Source organism: Microsporum canis, genomic scaffold (genome assembly GCF_000151145.1).
Source record: "Microsporum canis CBS 113480 supercont1.5 genomic scaffold, whole genome shotgun sequence".
NCBI lineage: Eukaryota > Fungi > Ascomycota > Eurotiomycetes > Onygenales > Arthrodermataceae > Microsporum > Microsporum canis.
Window position 1 is genome coordinate 2302438 of NW_003299165.1, and position 19385 is coordinate 2321822.

The following is a 19385-nucleotide window of genomic DNA, read 5'->3' on the forward strand; positions in this document are numbered from 1 at the left end:
AGCCTGGTCCCTGTCACCATCCGTCCCACCTTCGACCCTCCCTCCCCATGCCTCTGATAATAGCCCCATCAAGGAGCATGTTGATGGGCGTTTTTTTTTCTTTGCTGCGATCGCCTAAGCCCGCCGCGTTGCTTGGCTGCTGGTCCAACTGCTTCGATTCCAACTGCATCCAAATCTGTGATGAGTGGTTCAAATCGTCTTGCATCGTGCTTGTAGTGTTGTCACTGGAAGGCTATCCTAGAGATATTCCCTCTTTCCCATCCTTCTGCTTTTTCTTCCTCTGTCCCTCTCTCCTCCCTCGCTGCCTTTTTGCCTTTCTTTCTTCCAGGCTATAGAGTTGGCGTTAAGCATACGCTTGCCGTGTTGGTGTGGACCTGGCTCGCCCTAGCGGCTAACATCCATCTCCAGTTGAAAACAGATCTTCCTTTCTTCAATTTGCCTTGCTCTTCCTCTTCTCCTCTCTTCCCTCCCTCCCTCTCTCTCTCCTTTATACTGCTTCTGCCTCTGTTTCTCTGTCGTCCTGCTACTCTCCCCAGCCGACCTTTTCTGCTCTCGTTCCTGTTCTTCCGTACCCCGTCAGACCAACTACTGTGTGGCGTCTGTTCCCGATCTCTTGAAACCTCCTGGCCTGACCTCATATGTCTCCACCATCGCCGCCAGGGCAGGCTTCAACCCAGCCAGGAATTTAGTGCTTTTTGTCGCGAGTGCCATAAACCTCCCACCTGCAAGTAAGTCACTCCAGACCACACGATCAACGAAAGAGCTTGATGCCCTTTAACCGGGGATTTTCATTCTTTCTTCTTCGTGTTGTTGTCTACTTTGTGCTTTAGTCGTCTTGCTTCCTTTTTTTTTTTACGCCGTCCCTCACCGCCCTGGAGTTTTTGGCTTTTTCTTCTCTTTTCAACCTCCAAGGGAAAAAAAGAGACGACGAACTTCTTCAACCGCCAAACCGCACGAGAATAATAACAGAAAACAAGCTCGACACTCGCACTATTCTCTGTCCCGCTGACAGGTTGGAATAACGGTCTGAATGTGTACTGATCATTTACGGCTCCAGGCACTCACCATCCTTTTATCTCGTGCGGCTGAGCCGGACGGTAATCACCCATTAATCCTACCGGTTCACGCAGGGCTGTGCCCCCCGTAGCCAAATACACATATTATTCGGCGTCAATCTACTTCAGACTTGCCAGAAGTCCTACGTGCCCGTGATGCGGCCTCGAAAACGAACAAGAAGATTGCTTGGTTGATGAAGAACTGTCGCTTCACCAGAAGTAGTACTTTTTTTTATTATACATTAATAAAAACACGACAATAGATAGGAGAAGGGAAGACGCTCGTTTCAGGCGGAAGCATTCAAGATGCTGCCGTCCGTGGCACATCAGCCTCTTCAGTTCCTACCGCACCGCCATACTCAATCCCTTTACTCCCCCGATATCTCTTACGACCTTCACGGACACAACATACACACCTTCCAAGATGACTTGCAACTTTCACAGTACGGGCAATCTTCTCTACTTAGAGGAAGTAGGACGCATTGCTCGCGACCGATTCAGCGGCCAGATATACACCGCCTACCGGACGGCAGGTTACATGGCACCTCTGCCTCGCTAGAGCACACTTTACGGCGGAAAACCCCCAATGGTACCCTCGCTGCTGGTTACGATGCAACTCCTGGAGATAAATCTATCCAACAGCCTGCCACCAAGCACATCCTCGTTTCTTCGCTCGATAATAGCCAAATACTGCCGCAATCTGGCCTCTCTCTAGATCCTCTACAACATTTCAAACCTGTCGAACCTCTACCTCTCTCTCAGCATCAAAATTTTCCTCCCGCGTTTAAGCAAGATGCCAATAGAATAAATACCGTACATAACGGTATACCTCAAGAATTACCAAACACTAACTGGATTGGGTCTCTAAATCACCCCCAAAGCAGCATTGACTCGGTTTTAAATCAGACAGATGGCCTTTCCGCAGAGCAGAGGTATAATTACTGGCAAAATTTGCCCACAGTACCGACAGTACTTGCTTCTTCTTTTCAGCCCGGCCTTGGGGTCCCTGACTCTGCCGCTGCAACGCAGTACGGCCAATACTGGCCTGATGGACCTTATATGCCACCATATCGGCCTTCTGCGTTTGGAGAGACTAGATATCAATCAACACCGTCCATAGGACAGCACTCACTACATAACAACAATCGCTTTGCCGACCCACAATCACTTTTTAACAGACAGTCTCTCCCCCCTTCCGAACTCCTCGCACCAGGCTTTTCCTGGAATCCACTTCCGGCCCAGTCGAGTATAAATGGGCATCAGCAACAGCAAGTCTATGCTCACGACCTCTCAAGACCTCAACAACATTATGGTCCCAGTCATATTCCTCAAAAAGCCCCAGATCAAATCTGGGATCAACACCAACTGCAGTATGGACCGTCACTGCCTGCGAACCATGATGTTCACCCTTTAGATTCGGTCGATCCTTTACGCTGGCAACAGCCCCCATATAGTAGCCTACCTTCTTCGACACCAGAAACTGCCAGGTCACCGAGGAATTCTGAATTTAAGGAAAAGACTCTCTCCTGGGCTCATAGCGTTTATGTCGACCTGCTTGCATCGCTACACAATGCTAGAAAGAAAGCGAGCCAAGGAGGTATAGAAGCTCACTCTCGGGAGGCTCTCAAGCCTAGCATATATCCCAAACCGCCACGACAGCCAATGTCCGACTTCTCACATTCACATAACATGGCCAGAAAACCTAGGAATCTCGGCCCGCATGTTCAGCCCATAAGTATGCATCCGCAACGAAGCCATTCTATGCATCTTGATCCATCCATGGGTGGGTTTTTCGATGCAAAGAGACATCCTGCCCACCGGTCATTCCCGTCCATAGACGGATCTGCTCAACATAACCAGTTGAGGCATGTGAACCAACTTTTCGATCAACGAATGTCTACTGATATGTCAATGAACGGGTATCGGACGATTCGACGTAGTCATGGAGCTTCCATGTCACGCCTGTTCAGCCCCACACATGAGGCCATGTCAATATCAGAAAAGGCAGTATCTGCTTTGGAAATGCTTGCTACTCTATGTAAAGAGAGTGGCTGGACATGGGTTGATGGGATGCTCGTTGGTGGCTGTCTTGCTTATGGTCTAGGTGATTATAACCGAGCCATGCGCTGGTATAACCGGGTTATAAATCAAGATGCTTCGTAAGTATTGTTCAGGCTTAGACACAAAACTATAGTATACGAACTAACCATATATCAAAAAAATAGACATGTTGAGGCAATATCTAACCTAGCCGCTTCTCTTCTTGCTTTGGAACGACGCGAAGAGGCTCTACAGCAGTGGTTGCGTGCCATAAAACTACGGCCAAGTTACTTTGATGCTGTTGAACATCTCATCGGACTGTTATGTAGCAGTCAACGAGGCAAAGAAGCAGTCAATATTGTTCAATACGTTGAGAATGCTTTACGATTACCCCCAAGTGGCGACTATTTCAAGTCGAATCGTGGATGCGACCATTCCGATACAGAGTCAGAAGACAGGGAGTCCAGCGTATCCACTATAGAATCTGCGGACAAAATGGCGTTCGATTACGCCGATAGCGTCCAAAGCCCTCTCGCATTCGCTCGTCGTGGATCTGACCAATCTACCCCTGGTTTTGGCTCGAGCGGCTATGCTATACCTGGCGCGGATAATGGCAGAATTCTTGGTCTTATACATGCTAAGGGGAACATGCTTTATGCCCTTGGAGATAATGCTGCTGCTGCAGGAGCTTTTGAGGAAGCTATCCTCATTAGCACAAGTAAACGACATGGAATGAAGAGTCTTATCCGTCATATCCTTTCATCTTTTGGCGACGAGGATAGACATGGACTACCTACCACTCGACAATACGACTCTAAGGAAACCGTTTTGCTCTTCCCGGACAAGGCCCTGCAAACAGCGAAGTTAGTGTTCCATCCGCATGGAACTTTACCTGGTCTTCAGTATCTCCCAGAGGGCCTGGCCAAAAGGGCTGCAATTTCTACAACTAGCAACTCACTACTTTCCCTTGCGAAGATATACCAAGACGGCATGTCATCGGCTTCTCCAAATGGAACCCTGAGAAGCACTCCAGGTGTGCGAGATATTCTTGCATTATACTATCTATCACTTTCACTCCAACCCAGTCCGTCAACAGCAAATAATGTTGGAATCCTTCTTGCTGGAATTCAAGGAACTGCTGCCAAATCTATTCGCACGGCAGGCGAATATCAGATTCCAGAAATTCCTGGAGTCAGCCCGGGCAGTGGCATTGCCCTCGCTTTAGCTTACTACAACTACGGCCTCACCCTTGATTCAAGGCATGCTCATCTGTACACCAATCTAGGGAGCCTTCTTAAAGATATCGGCCAGTTGCCTGCTGCGATCAAGATGTACGAACAGGCGGTACAATGCGACAGTAAGTTTGATATTGCGCTGGCAAACCTCGCAAATGCCGTAAAAGATTCTGGCAGGATCAACGATGCCATTGGATACTATCGACGAGCTGTGAATGCCAATCCCGATTTTGCTGAAGCAGTGTGTGGCTTAGCAAATGCGTTGAATTCTGTTTGCAACTGGGGAGGTAGAGGAGGCATATCTCCTCGCCGAGGTATCAGGGATTTGTGGCATGTTGATGACCAAGGTCGGCTACGTGACGCAAAAGAAATGGCAGTTGATACGGGATGGATTAAACGAGTTGTTGATATTGTGGACAAACAGCTGAAGGACGGTGAGCTTTGGGGCTGTGGCACTCTTCAAAACCTAACACCAGACCAGCTATGCTCAGCCCTCATGTCGCCATCTAGTAACAGCAGGGATGCAATGAGCAGACGAACAACTTTGAATTCCATATTACGTTCCTGGTCAGGAAAGAAATGGGAGGGTTCGCGGACAGTTCGGCTCATCGAACGAATGGTGAAATATATTGGTTGGCAATGGTATCAAGATCGATATGTACATCACAGAGAATATCCGGCCTCGAGGTATTCCCGCCCTCATTTCCCAGGCGCACTCGCCCCGCCCAGTGCACCAACCGTCTTGCCTTTCCATACCTTTACCTGCCCGCTATCCGCAAAGCAAATTCGCCATATTTCCCAGCGTAATGGCCTACGTATCTCCTGTTCCACACTTCGTTCTCCATGGCTTCCTGCTACGGTATATCAACCTCCAGCTCCTCCAAATCCTCAAATCATCGTTGGATACGTCTCATCTGATTTCAACAACCACCCTCTGGCTCACCTTATGCAGTCTGTCTTTGGCCTCCATAACCCAAGTCGTGTAAAAGCGATCTGTTATGCAACATCAGCCAGTGACAACTCTATCCACCGTCAACAAATTCAACGTGAAGCCCCTGTCTTCCGTGACGTTAGCAGTTGGTCTGTTGATCGTCTAGTAGATCAGATTGTCAGGGACGGTGTTCATATACTTGTCAACCTGAACGGATACACACGTGGTGCACGAAACGAGGTGTTTGCAGCTCGACCGGCGCCTATACACATGTCATTCATGGGATTTGCCGGGTCATTAGGTGCTGAATGGTCTGATTATATCCTAGCAGATGAACTGTCCATTCCACCAAGTACGCTGGCCCCTCGAGGGCAGACTCCGAGAATAGAGGATCGACTGTATGATGCCGATCATAACGAAGAAGCAGATGACTGGATATACAATGAAAAAATCGTGTATACCAAGCATACTTTCTTTTGCTGCGATCACAGACAGAGTGCCCCTGATGCCCGTGGGCCAAGGTTGACATGGGAAGAAGAGCAAGCGAATAGATGGAAGATGCGCAAGGAGTTATTCCCAGATCTCAAGGATGACACAGTGATTCTGGGAAACTTCAATCAACTGTACAAGGTATGTGTGAAAGTAACTGACATGTTCGGGCAACTATCGATTGATATTAATAATGAATTTTTAGATTGAACCCACAACATTCCGCACCTGGTTAAGGATTTTGGCCGGTATTCCTAACGCAATACTCTGGCTTCTTCGCTTCCCTGACGTTGGGGAACAAAATCTCCGACAGACAGCCAAGGCTTGGGCTGGTGAAGCAACTGCATCTAGAATCATATTCACCGACGTTGCACCAAAGCATGCTCACATTTCCCGTGCTCGGATTTGTGACCTCTTCCTAGACACGCCAGAATGCAATGCTCACACCACAGCGGCGGATGTTCTCTGGAGTGGCACACCACTCCTCACTTTTCCACGATATAAGTACAAGATGTGCTCTCGCATGGCATCTAGTATTTTAACCAGTGCACTTCCACAGACGGAAGACGGCAAACAAGCCGCGAGGCAGTTGATCTCTTCCTCAGAGGCTGAATATGAACAAACTGCGATTGAACTAGGTTTGGGGATGAAGTACGAACTTGGCAACAACCAAGGCAGGGCAAGTGGCCGATTATTTGAACTTCGGAAAATGCTTTACTTGAATCGATGGGAAAGTAAACTGTTTGATACCCGAAGATGGGTCAATGATTTGGAAGAGGCGTACGAGAAGGTTTGGGCGAATTGGGTTCAAGGAGAGGAGAAGGATATATGGCTATGATGGGTGTATTTTCATGATTGTCTTTCCCCCCCCCCCCTTCTTTTTGTGTTTTGATCTCCCCCCTGTTTTTGGATCTTACTTTCTGATCACCGATCTATAATTCCCCTTTCCTTTTTTTTCTATCTGTTGAAATGACCTGGAGCGATACCAAGTCTGTTTATTCGGCTTTTATGAGCAGTTTTCGTACTTTGTTATCCTTATGGGTGTCCTAATTACTGCTATATTCCCGCTTCGTTATACGGCCTTTACGGGCTCCTGTGATATGACCATCATGTACTTGATTTCCCTCCCCCCATTTGATACCTCCCGCGCCCTTGTAGCGACTTGGCTTTCTGCACAGCGGAAACATTTATTAGCATCCGTCTCCTTTCTTTCCAATTCAGCAATCTATCCCGATGATTTTTATTTCTGCCCTTTGTATAGATTTGTTTGGGATTCATTTCAGGCGATTTTAGCAAATATACCACTACAGCATTGTTAATTGTTGTTTCTGCTGCTATTCCCCCAACCGAATTTTTTTATTCCTCTTGTCATGTATAAATCAGCGGTTATATTTTTTCACTTCATACTGTTTCAATTGTCTTTTATCTTGCGGGCAACGGTCCCCTTGCCTCAAGGGGCACAACACTCCATGTACTATCAGACATAACCAATTCTACGACCTGTTTGAAAACCATAAGTGATCAATGTACTTCGGTGTATTCAGTGTATTCATTTTAGCAACAGCAACATTAGGACATAACTACCCGGATCCAATCTTGCAAATAAAGAAGATGCACTTTCATAGGAATATTGAAATAGCCGGCAACCGTCTGCACTGCCCGCTTATATCTCCCCAGCTAAGCCGTCGACCTCAAATGTCGTGTATGCATTAATGCCCTACCACAGCCAGAAATAAAAATAATAACGAAGTCCACACTGTTTAAAGTATACATTTCTCTGTATGGCCCCGGGCCTGCTTCCATTATTGCAAGATGCAGCGGAATACTATCAGTCTGGATAAAAGCCATCCGGTTGGTGATTTGCTAGGTAACTGCGCATTTGGCAATACAGCCACGAAAGAAACACACACACACATATGTGTGGGATGATATGGTATACCACCCATCCGACTGCATTTCGTGGCAATGGTGCATGCATAAGATATGTGGCTCTCTGTCTGCTGGCTGTCCTCCAAAACATATATATTATGGTAAATATAACGGGGAACCTATGATACATAGGTACTTCATGAATTTGCAGGCAAACATGTACTAATCTACCAGCCAAGATAAACCATGAGCCACCTTCTCTGAGTGATATACAACCAACATGCGATGAAAAAGGGGTGTATACCGTTCTGCCTATCCCTCCAAGCCGCTCGTCATACTGGATGGTTCATATCAAGATAGGTATTCTGCCCCGTCCATACATATTGACCATGCTTCTCGTATACACTGAGAGAAGGCGAAGCTGGGTAAAAAGAAATGGCTGTCTGAGCCAGGTCAAACAAAACAAAGACAATAATACTACCCTCTAACTGGTACAACTGGACGGGGTATCGAATTGGATACGTACAAATGGCCTTTCCACACCACCAGGGCAACCAGGCACGCTATAGGGAGACACGATTGAGCTGGGTTGAATAAATCGCCCTGCAGACACCCAATGGTAGGTCTGAGGTTTATGCGTTTGTTGGCCAGAGACCTTGCTGGCATATCATTGGCAGCAAGGTAGCTTTTTCCAATGTCCATGTCCCTGCAACCATCGCGCATGAAAGGCAGACTGGCCCTACCCGGCTTTTCCTAATGTCTCATCCCCAACTGTAGCCGTTTGCCTCATAGCACGTCCGGTCAGGGGTTTACCAGGGTAATATTTCCCGCTTCTTGCCTCCTTGAGAAGTCAGCTCCAAGAGACTGTTCCTTTTGTCGTACTCAGCGAATGAAACTGCAGAGATGAGAACTGCAGCAAAATGATTTATGTTTTCGGACGAACCCTGCATCGCCTGCATGGGCAACGGCAAACGCCAGAGCCTGAAGACGGCCCCCTTGGAGGATTGATTACATGTGTCGACCACATTTTCTGGGAATGAAGCCAAAGCATGCATGAACTGCATGCACGGCTGGCATGATAAAGAAAAGCAGCCCAAAGATACTCGACATAGGCATGTGCTTTCCACCATCATCACATATCAGTCCGGAGACGATGGTCAGACTTATGGACAGCCGGCTGTTACTCTTCTCCCTCCTTGGCCAGGGCTATTTGGCTTGCGTTGGGGGGGGGGAAACCAATTGAAATTCAATTTAGGGTATAGGCCAATACATTGAATGGCAATGAGCAATTCCCCATCCCTTGACCACGCCCTGTGCTAGGGAGATTGATGGCCGAAATATAGCGGCGAAGGGAGGAAGATTACCACATCCCTTTACAATTGGATATCGGCTTCACAGCATGATGGAACTGTTTGGGGTGACTTATCTCCAAAGGCACCTGGCGAATAGACTGATTGGTGGCCCAGTCACTAAGCCACGATCAGATCGCCTGCCACGATATGAATCGCAACTGAGTCGACAGACTGTGTGTGGTGGGCTTGCCGATATCGATGTCGTCACGCATTTCGGTCAATCGCTTCGCAATAAACGGCGACATGGTGCATACGAGTATGAATACGGAGTATTCCGGCTCTCTCGCCGTTTCAAAACTACCGAGCAGAAGGTATACATGGAGAAAAGTTCAGGGGTGAAAGATCATTCATCAATGTCAAAAATAAAAGCGATGCAGCAAGGGGCAGGCTCCCATGCCCAAAGCCTCCGTTCCCCATCATCAACGCCGTATCGAAGTGATAGTGCGTCTTCGGGGGATGCATCCGGGTGGCAAACGCTCAAAGACGGAGGTGTATGACGTCTTTCACCTTCTCAGCCGAAAGTGCAAATTGAGGAACTAGATATAGTCACTAAACTAGAGCCGTGGAAACAGAACTGATGAGGTGGTTTTATGTGGCTTGTTTCCAAAAGTCACATCCTTCGTTCGGCGCATAGCACGGCTAAACAACGGGGTGGGCAAAAGAGAGAGGAGCCCCAAAACTCGAGAAACCGAGGGAACGGAAAACACAGATCCTAGTGCGATCTAAGAAGGGCTGATAGGGGGAGGTATGTAAAAGGATGCTGGTAAATCGCCTACCCTAGTTATTCGCTTGCCATTGGACGTTGACCATTTGATATTGAATGTAATTTGTGGAGCTGGGATGGGTTTAAGGGGGGAAGTCGGGCTAGTGTGAGTGTCCACCAAGTTAACGCATCCGTCGTCTTTCTTTCACCTGGCTTCTCTTTGGTACTATTTACGTATACATAATACTGCCTGCTTATACATTAGAGAGCCCTCAGCTCAACTCGCTTATTGAAGCCTAAAAGGCTGAATTATGGATTAATTGGCTTCAAGTTCGGACGGGGCAAAAATGAAGAAGAAGCTCGGCCAACTAAAGGAGAAGGAATCGAAGCAAGGACCCAATAAAAAGGTCAATTAAGACGAAGCTAATGGTGGCCCACTGGAAGAGAAGGGTAAGTAAAAAAAACGTTTTCCCCGTGGGTGGATGTCCAGGAGTGTTGATGATGGAGCGGCTGTGCTCTGTGCTAATCCCCTGGCGAATGGGTCAACTGGTATCGATATGAACGTCCCGTCAATCGGGGATATCCCATCATCGGACTTTCGTAGTACGAAGTAGTTTGTTGACTAGTTCGAATGAAAGAGGGTCGGAGTGCTCAAGTGACTATCGGCATAAAAGTAAGACATGGACAGGGCCAGGAAGGCGATCACGGTGAGCAACGAAACAAAACAGAAACCAAGCCAGTTTCTGTTTTTGATCCTGCTACCATGCCATACTCGAGTTCCTGGCCACAGAACGAGAACGGTCCAGATGATTGACGTGATCATGTGTATACCTATCTTGATGGCAACATGAGCAGATCCCGTCCCGTTGCCATCTTGCCTTGCCTCCGAAGAAGATATCACTTGTTTCTGCTACGTTGACTTTTGATGGTATCCAATTCGTTACATTCAAAACTAAAAGGCACTGCCTGGGCTGGTAATGGTCTCCTCATCCAACTCTTCCCCCAGACATGACACGGCTCTCTCGCAGCCATGGTTGATGGCAGCGGGGGTTAGAGGGGCGGTTTCCTATTATCCTGGTTTAGATAGTCGTGTGTATGTATGCATTTACACACATGAGAGGTTTTTGATGGAGTTTGCATATTGTTGACAGTGATGATTGGGTACCACTAGCTGTATGCTTATGGAATTGTGCAACGCCCTCTTCCCTGTCTTCTATCACCTTGTTGTCTTCCTTTCTCCTCTTATGGAGCAGAGTGAAACCAATAACTCTGTTGCCAACTGCACAGAGTACGTAGGTTCAAATTCTGGGGCTGTATCTGGAGCCAGAACTGGGTCGATTCCCAGCTGGATAAAAGTATCGAGATACTAGAACCAGAACTAGAAGTTGAACCAGATAAAAACGCCCCGATGTGGAGGCTGCTAAAAATCAAACATGATGGAAGAAAGATACGTCCATCGTACAAACGTATGCTAATCCCTCTACCAATTGATGACCTCTTCCGCACTGGTTTCACAGTATTGAGCACATATTCGCCTCTCGTGATCTCCTATGGAAGGGAAGGGAAGGGAAAGGTGTGTTTGACGTTTCCAATCAGTCGTACGTGAGTTCTTTTTGACGGTGTCACCGTCCGCCACACGGATCAAAACAAGGCGACCAACGAGACGAAGAGCCTGGGAATGGATCCTCATTGGGAGAATTTTTTTTTTTTTCCATCAGCGAAGGGATGTGCTGGGTACCTGCTTTGGCTCTGGCAGATCTGATCAGGCTTAGCCGGAAACATCAATGAGAGTCATCCGCATCGTTCCAAGGTCCATCGCGCATGTCCTCGTATCTCTCTTAACAATGCTGCACGTCATACATGTGCAAGGAGACGCTGCATTTAGATTGTTGGTAACAGTATGGTGGTTTAGAAGGAAAAATAGAGGTAGAGTGTTCTAGCTGGTTGGATGTTGGATGTTGTTGGCAGTGGGTTCTGTACAACATCGACTTCCGCATCGCTGAGGCAACATTTCTCGCCTGAGCCGGCAATCCTTGCGTCCTCCGTCAAGCTGTAGTCAAAACGACAGTGAACGTGCAAGAAAAAAAGGCCGTCAAAGCTGTCATGTCCAGCAAAGAAAATAGGATCGATCTCCACCCTTAATACCGCCATCCATAATGCTGGTACCTTCGTATGTGAGTTGTCTCACTTCAAGACCCAGCCGCAGGGAACAACCAATGCAGTATCCTCATCTCTCCTAACAATAGATACTAACTATCTATTAGCCTTGTTAGCCTTGAGATACATGTATGAAACCATCTTCAGCTGAAAAGGCATGAGAATAAAAATAGGGGGGAAAGAGGATCATTGTCATCAGCCGAGACCCAAAACATATATATATATACCGATGTTATATATATACACGAGTAAACCTCAATGTGATATGTCCCAAAAGATGGGCGCATACTATGTAGGCGAATGAAGGGCACCCAGATGGCTGGGTCTCAGCAGCCAATTGATTAATCTAATTTTATCAGATTCAATATCGATTTTATCCATGGCAATAAGTGATGCACCTCAAAATTGAGAAATGGGAAAAAAAGACGGGCCCGTCCAGGATATAATTGGTTACCAAGAGCAGCTGGCCTTCCCGGTCGGGCAATATACATCCGTCAATGTGCGCTGGTACATGGAGAACCCATATTAACAACGTAGGGGGGAAGGTCCTTTTGGCTTTCGGGAGAGGTATACCTAGTTCTTATTAACGTTTCAGTCCTGGCTGAGTTTACTTAAACATGGGGAGGTTTTGCATACATAGTACCTATAACGTTCGGTTATGTTAAGTAAGAATTTATAAGCCAGCCAGCCGCGTTGGTATACTGGTAGAGAGAACGAATTGGGTAACCAGATGAATATTCAATGCACCACGGAAAGGCTAACATGAGTATATTTACCTTTGGAACATTGGGTGTACCCCCACTGTCTCGCCCTTCTCCTTCACTTTCATATATCCCCTTCCCCCTAGGCAGTCAGCTCTAACCCATGATCAACTCTCCACCCCGAGCCTTTTGACATGCCCGTTTTGCCAACACGAAAATAAAAAAACAGAAGAAAAAGGAAGAAGCGAAGAACTGGGAGAATGTCGCAAACTCCACCAGCTTCTTGATCGTCCATGCATGGTGTTCTGGATATTCTCAAGACCCATACTCCGTACTTGTCCCCAAAAGGTGATTTTGAGCGATCTAAGCGCACAGCCTAGCCCATCAAGAGTGAGCTCCATATACTCCGTACATAGTATGTATCTGTCCGTCAGAAGTAAGAAGAATATGTTAAAACATCTGGTAGTTCTTAGTACGATTGAACCGCATACATAGTACGGGGGTGCAGGCGCCAATGAGACGGATAGCTTCTCCACCGTGAAGGAAAGCTCCCACAGCCTCTTGTAGTATATATCTCCATATTTACTCCATATATACATATGTAGTACGGAGGACGTGTATAAATATAGGCACTGATGGACAGACTAGTTCCATGAGATACGAGGCGGTTAGGCTCTCCGTAAGTAATGACATACATTTGTCTAGAGCATGTACAACATCCACGCTGGTGCCGTCGTGTGCAGAAGATAGCACTCTGGTAATTGTGGGAGAAACGATGTAACGTTCGGCTGTGGATCCGTCGATCTCGATAACGGCTCCTTAAGCGAGGCTCCAGCGCACGGCGATCGTGCAGGCATCAGCGCCACTGCAGGCATCGTTCTCCTTCTGCCCTCACCTTTTCTTCCGTTTTGCACGAGTTGTTCGGCGAGGAAGTTGATCTCATACGTCGTGTGTTTAAAGAAGAGAAAAAAAAAGAAAAAGAAAAACTAATAAAAAAAGAAAAAGAAAAGGCGCTTGTCCGTATTTGGACCTGCCAAGCCAGTAGATATTTGGAATCTTTTTCGGGAAGGAGGATATTAGTCATGCCTGCTTAGTAAGAGTCCAAGGAAGACGTTTAGTTTGACGATGGAGAAAGAAAACTGCACATAAAGGACAAAAGAGTGGCCATAGAGATGAAACAGATGATGGCGATAAAAGAAAGCAAGACGAAGGATGGGAAGACCAGACTGGCAACGGACGTCGAATATGCAATGGCTAGGCTCATGACCCCAAGACTTCTGACGGTTCCAGGAACCCATCATCAGTGCCGTGAGTCCACAGAACCATGCCCTTGGGGACAGGAGTATTAAGACTGACGATATCCCCCAAGGCTGGTGCACCCGGCACAGGCCGAAATGGCACCAAGAAAAACGTTGCCGTTAGTCCAACGCGGATGATGGGTTCGGAGCTTAATCTTGCCCATCATCCCCAGATATCGGGCTAGTGACTCGAACATCCTCCCGTTTTATCGGGCGAGTCGTCAGTTCCCAGAGGTATATTGAAACCAAGTCCCGGCATATATATTATTATATATAACGGCCAAGCACCAGGGACAGGGTGGGAACGCAGTTCGGCCATGCAAAGAACACTTGCAACGAGTTCGATCTTATCTCCTAGCCGGGAGCAAAAACAAATAAAACACCTCTACTATAAGGAGGGTATAGAATTTGAAAAATAAGAAAAGAGAATTGCGGGATATTATGTATGTGCGTTCTTTGAAACTTCTTTTCGTCTTCCCTTTTCCCCGTCTGCCCCTGACCCTGTCTTGCTATATTATACTGTTCTCTTTTGCCCTTATTACTCAACCCTTTTTAAAGACAGCACATTATGCTTCATTTACAAAAAAGGAGTGCAAAAAAATATAAGCATGCTAAGAGCCGACTTCGTGTCTTGATGGCTAGACCAAGAATGCTTAACTTAATTGAACCTAAGTTGTTATATAAGCAGTTTTAGTTGTTGCACTATACATCGCGGATGCCCACCCTGGCTATCCGATTATGGAGCCCCGTTGGATCAAAACAGGAATGTCAGAACGACCAGTACATCACCAAAAAAAAAAAAAAAACCTCCATGATTCCGGATCGAAAGATAGGCTATTGAACTGGAAAGCACGTTAGTTGAAACATGACAAATAAACCTCCCGCACCCAATCAATAGCCTCCTCCTCCTTCTCCAGTTCTCCAGGTGCAAGCAAGGTGCAACACAGGACAGGGCGGATGCAGGAGCTCAGACCTTTGGGGAACTCGACTTCAAGTCTCCAGCCCGCTGCACAGTCCCTTTGCGATTTTTTTATTAAAAAAAAATTAATATCGAATATTATTATATCCACCCTTTTGCCCGTCGCCCGCCGCCTGCCGCCCGCTCAACTTGTTCCATCATGGCATGGCCCATATATATATAACTTATTTACAGTAGCTTTCACATTTATGACTAAGGGAAACTAGTTGCAAGTTTTGCGAAGCCTTGCCTGTGTTCAAACTGGCTTTTGCGCCCCGATTCACCTTATTCGGCAGTTAGACTGCCAAGCAATAGAGTTTCCTCAACGACTTCGCTGGCTCGACGATTACATGCAGCTTGTGTCAGTCGCTTGGCTTTGGAGATCTGAGCATCGCAAAATTTCAATCCAGTCCGGCAACTGTCGCTTGTGTTGTTGTACACTTCAGCATGTTCCCCCCCTCTTCACGAGTAGAGAATAGAGGATCAGATAGCTTATAAGCGTTTGCGGCAGTGAATGCCGTCAACGCCCGCGAAGGTTGAGCGCTCGTTGGATTATCTCGTTCGAAGAGGTAATTATATATTGAATATGCAGGGGGTTGAAGAGTGAGCATTATGCATGCTAATATCGGGTCGTGATATTGTTTATTTGTCAAAAGATGCTTTCTTCTCTTTGAATATCTTTGCCCTCGTGGCCATGCATCACGTTGACAGAGACCCGGTATCCGGCGTCGTCTCGATACAGGCATCCCATACGCATTCCGGTTCTGTGGCCTGAGTATATACATACACACAGCCGCAACACATACTATTACCACTGTCTTTGCAAGACAAATACTGTAGCTCTTCACGATGGTTGGCACCCCTGCATCCGGCTTTATGGATTACTTATCGTGGTTTGAGGTAAATTGGATGCCTTATTCAACGTCCCGTTTCCATTGGTTCACGGTCCGTTCCCCTATATCGTCGCTCTTATGAAATGGCCAGGGCTCGAAACCAGTCTATTGGACAGGCTAGGTAAATCTACGGCCCGGAGAATGAAACGATTGTTACCGGCAGATTACTGGACCGAACCAACCCAGCAGAGCGATACCTCTGTTTCCCTTTTTTTTTACCTTTAAAGGAAAAATTCTTTTCTTTTTCTTCTTAAGTTCCATGCCATTCCCCTTCTCCTGGACGCTGGCGGGAGTCCCAATCGGTTGGGAGCAGAACCAATACAGCTCGTCTATTATCAGTAGGGAAGCAGGGCACAATGCCTCGACGACGTTCCTATGGATTCTTACTATATTGACACTAATTAAACGCGGGTTTAAGGTAAGATTAGTGCAACGGCCTGGAGAAAAGGAATTCCCCCCACTGGCTGGTCCTCGTTTGCTTTTCTCGAGGTTGTTGTTAGTTACACGGATGCCCGTTCCCATGCAGGCCTATAATAAATGTATACAGTACGGACTCGGGCCTCTGGCGTGCATGGGGATTACGTTGGAAGCCTGATGTACTATATACAAGCTCTGGGACTATGGTTAAAGACGAATTGCCTAAATAGGGCATTGAAGAGTGACTTTGCCAGGAAGAAGCAAACATACAGCACTGTTTGCTTCTTCTCCTTGAACTAGGTCGCTCTCTTTTTCTCTAGGCACTGCTATTTTTTTGACTTTATATCTTCTTTTTTTTGGCCCTGCTGGGAGTAACTACGCTGTACCCCATACATGTACACTTTACACACGCCCAAAGGAGGAACGTGTTTAATTCCCGGACAGGCAAGTAGCCGATTAAGGTGCGGTCGCGACAAATAGTCTGATATTTGGGCGAGAAAAGGCGTTTCAGCGGTTCAACGTCTTATGTTACAGATTCAACGAGTCGATGGCTTGTTGGTTAACCTAAGTGCTCTGTTACCGCTGCAATGGACTTCATAAGCGGAAGAGCGAGATGATGTGCATCTCTTGGGATATATCCCGTCAGGGCGTCTCTCCGTTACTCTGTTACCAAATACCTGGTCGCTGGACGATGGGAGTGAGCCGTACAACCCATAACCGAGCTGTTGTGACGCCAAAGGATAAAAAAGAGTGATTGACAGACGGTTATGACTACGTGAAAAGTAGTATACATGTCGAGTGCGCCGTACCAAATAAAACGCTCGTGAACGCACTGCCCACGCCTTCTGCCGATTAAACGAACTCTGGCTCATGCATGGATGATGGCGTATGAATGGGCGTTGGAAGCGCCACAAGGCCTTTCCAGAGCCAACATCGAGATGACCAAAAAGCAATATAAAATATCAAATAATAACAATAAAAAAGAAAAGAACGAAAACCCTATCCGTCGGGATGTCCGATGAAAGAAAATTTGAAACTATTTGATTCAGACTGGGCTCCCGTCTCTCTTTCGCTCGCTCTGCTCACCCTACGCATGCGACGACCAGCGCCAGAGCCAGCGCCAGCGCCATATTCGCGCGTGCGAGGGGGGGTTGTTAGGGTGTATGAGAGTCAAGGTTGATCTTCTCATGCTTCAAACTCCCGCCCCTTTCGCTTATATGGCGTAAAAGGAGGCGTCCATCGGTTACCAGTTCATACGTGGTATGAAGGCTGACGGTGCAAATGCAGAAAGATTGTATAATACCTGAGTAATGCAACTTGATGTATGGTCAATAGCGCCCTTGTGAACCCTGGGATGTAACAACGATGAAGGAACCGAGTGAATGCTTTTTCTTCGGAGAATTTTATCAAATTCATCTGCGGTCTTTTTTTTTTTTCTTTCTTACGCTCTCCCTCTCTGCCTCGTATCGTTGATCTCCACTAGAGCGTTCTGCCTGACGCCCCTCGGCAACGATTATATCAAGATCTCACACACTCTCTTTGGTATCATGTTCAATTCGTGCCCAGCTTCGCTTGTAACGCATTTTTTGCCTCCCCCCCCTTTTTTTTTACCCAGGTAGGAAGAGGAAGGTGGTAAATGGTAAATGCAGAGAAGAGACGGACCGCCATGTACCTTATTCGAAGTGGAGGGAGTTTAACGGCTTCCCCTCCCCCCTTACCGGCTCTCCTTCTGGTACTTCCCTTGCAGTAGTAGTAAGGTAAGCATGCATAGAATATTTCGTTCACGCCCTTTTGTATTTTTGTAAAATATTTAGAAGCGGATGACTGAATTCCTTTTTCGAGGACCAGAGATCTGGTCGTTTCTTTTTCTTTCTTTTCTTTCCCTTCTCTATCGTTCCCTTCACTCTCGTCCTTTGTCTAACTAATGGCATCAGCTACATTGACAGGGTATGTCCGGAAGGCAGCATCAACAAGGCAAAAGATATGCGCCCCCTAGACCGCGCGCGCGCGAGAAAGAGAGATGTGTATCGATCGAAAGCGATCCCGTCTAGGCTATGGAACTGTAAAAAACAAAAAAGAAAAAAAAATATGTGCATGGCGCGCCATCGTGGGATAAACGTTCGTCGAAAGGGGGGAGGGATGGATGATGCTCAACGCCTTTCCAGGCTTTTCCTTTGCTTTTTCGTTACATAGACACATATGATATTCGACTCCCTCGCGAGGATGTGAAGATGAGCCTGCTAGCCTTTGCCCAGATGGGGAAGTAGGTCCATTGGAGAAGTTCTACAATACTAGGTTGGTCCATCTGAAAACGGGATATAACAACGGTATGGTTCTGGCTGGCTCTTCTCCTTCTGACGGAGGCCACCGAAGGTTGAAACAATCGGTCGATCACTGCTTATTACTCATTCAGCAAGGGCATCGAGCGGTTAAGCTGAGAGGCATGGCTGCGACTGTGAAGGCTGGTCCTGCGTCTGTCTGTCTCTGCCTTGCCCCGGGATGAAACGCTAACTCATGAGCGAAAGAAGGGCATATGGGAAAAAAAAGACGTTACATCGGGCTGGGCCAGAGCGTAATCGTTATCCTTCTTTGATCTTTATACTCCGTACGTGTAGTATAGTTATGAGTTTCGATTTACTATGTAAACATGCTGTATATAGAGCGAGCTAGCTCACCAGAAAAGGGTTAAGGCTGGGTCGAGAAACCCTTTGGACATCAAGGAGATGCTCCGAGCCCGATAGAGTTGAAGCCGTTGACTTGAGAGCTTCTTTTCTTTTTTTCTTCTTCCTTTTTTCTTTTCCTTATTTTTTTTTCTCGGTACTTGTTCGACGATGTCCTCCTCATGCTTATTTGTCCCAGCAGGGAGACATGTGAAGGCGAGGCTCCCGATCAACCTGTTGGCCGTCTCATCACATCAACACACATGCTACTATGTATATACGGCGTATAAGGAAAAGTGGCCCTTGACTTCCAAGAATAGGGTCGGCGTCCTTCTGGTATACACACAAATAATCCTGAGTTACGGAGCTATATATACAATAAGTGTTCATATTCGTGCAACACAACCGCCCTCCCTTGCATCCCCTTCCCATCAACCACGGCGTGGTCCAGGGGGATGGTTTTGGGCTGAACCCCTGGTATGTTATGTGTATGTACCAAGGTGTTGTTTTCTTCTGGCGTGCTAGTTTAAGTATCATTACCTGCTGGGCCTCTGCTTCTGCTTCTCACCCTTTTTCGCTGGAATTAACAGGTTAACTGACAACTTTCCAAGGACCTTGACCTTTGTA

At 47.0% G+C, this 19385-nt stretch overlaps 3 protein-coding genes across 3 annotated transcripts; 2 read left to right on the plus strand and 1 right to left on the minus strand.

Annotated features, from left to right (window-relative positions):
• Positions 1–221: 221 nt before the first annotated feature.
• On the minus strand, positions 222–711 carry MCYG_05942 (uncharacterized protein; the record flags this gene model as incomplete). Its single annotated transcript, XM_002846027.1, has 3 exons — positions 222–329; positions 397–558; positions 634–711. The coding sequence occupies 3 exons, from the start codon at positions 709–711 to the stop codon at positions 222–224; spliced, it is 348 nt and encodes a 115-aa protein (XP_002846073.1).
• Positions 712–1361: 650 nt separating this feature from the next.
• On the plus strand, positions 1362–6602 carry MCYG_05943 (UDP-N-acetylglucosamine-peptide N-acetylglucosaminyltransferase; the record flags this gene model as incomplete). The annotated part of the gene is made up of 3 exons (XM_002846028.1): positions 1362–3214; positions 3281–5891; positions 5956–6602. The coding sequence occupies 3 exons, from the start codon at positions 1362–1364 to the stop codon at positions 6586–6588; spliced, it is 5097 nt and encodes a 1698-aa protein (XP_002846074.1).
• Positions 6603–9021: 2419 nt separating this feature from the next.
• Positions 9022–9468, plus strand: MCYG_05944 (uncharacterized protein; the record flags this gene model as incomplete). Its single annotated transcript, XM_002846029.1, has 1 exon — positions 9022–9468. One exon carries the CDS (start codon positions 9022–9024, stop codon positions 9466–9468), a length of 447 nt encoding a protein of 148 aa, XP_002846075.1.
• Positions 9469–19385: the final 9917 nt, after the last annotated feature.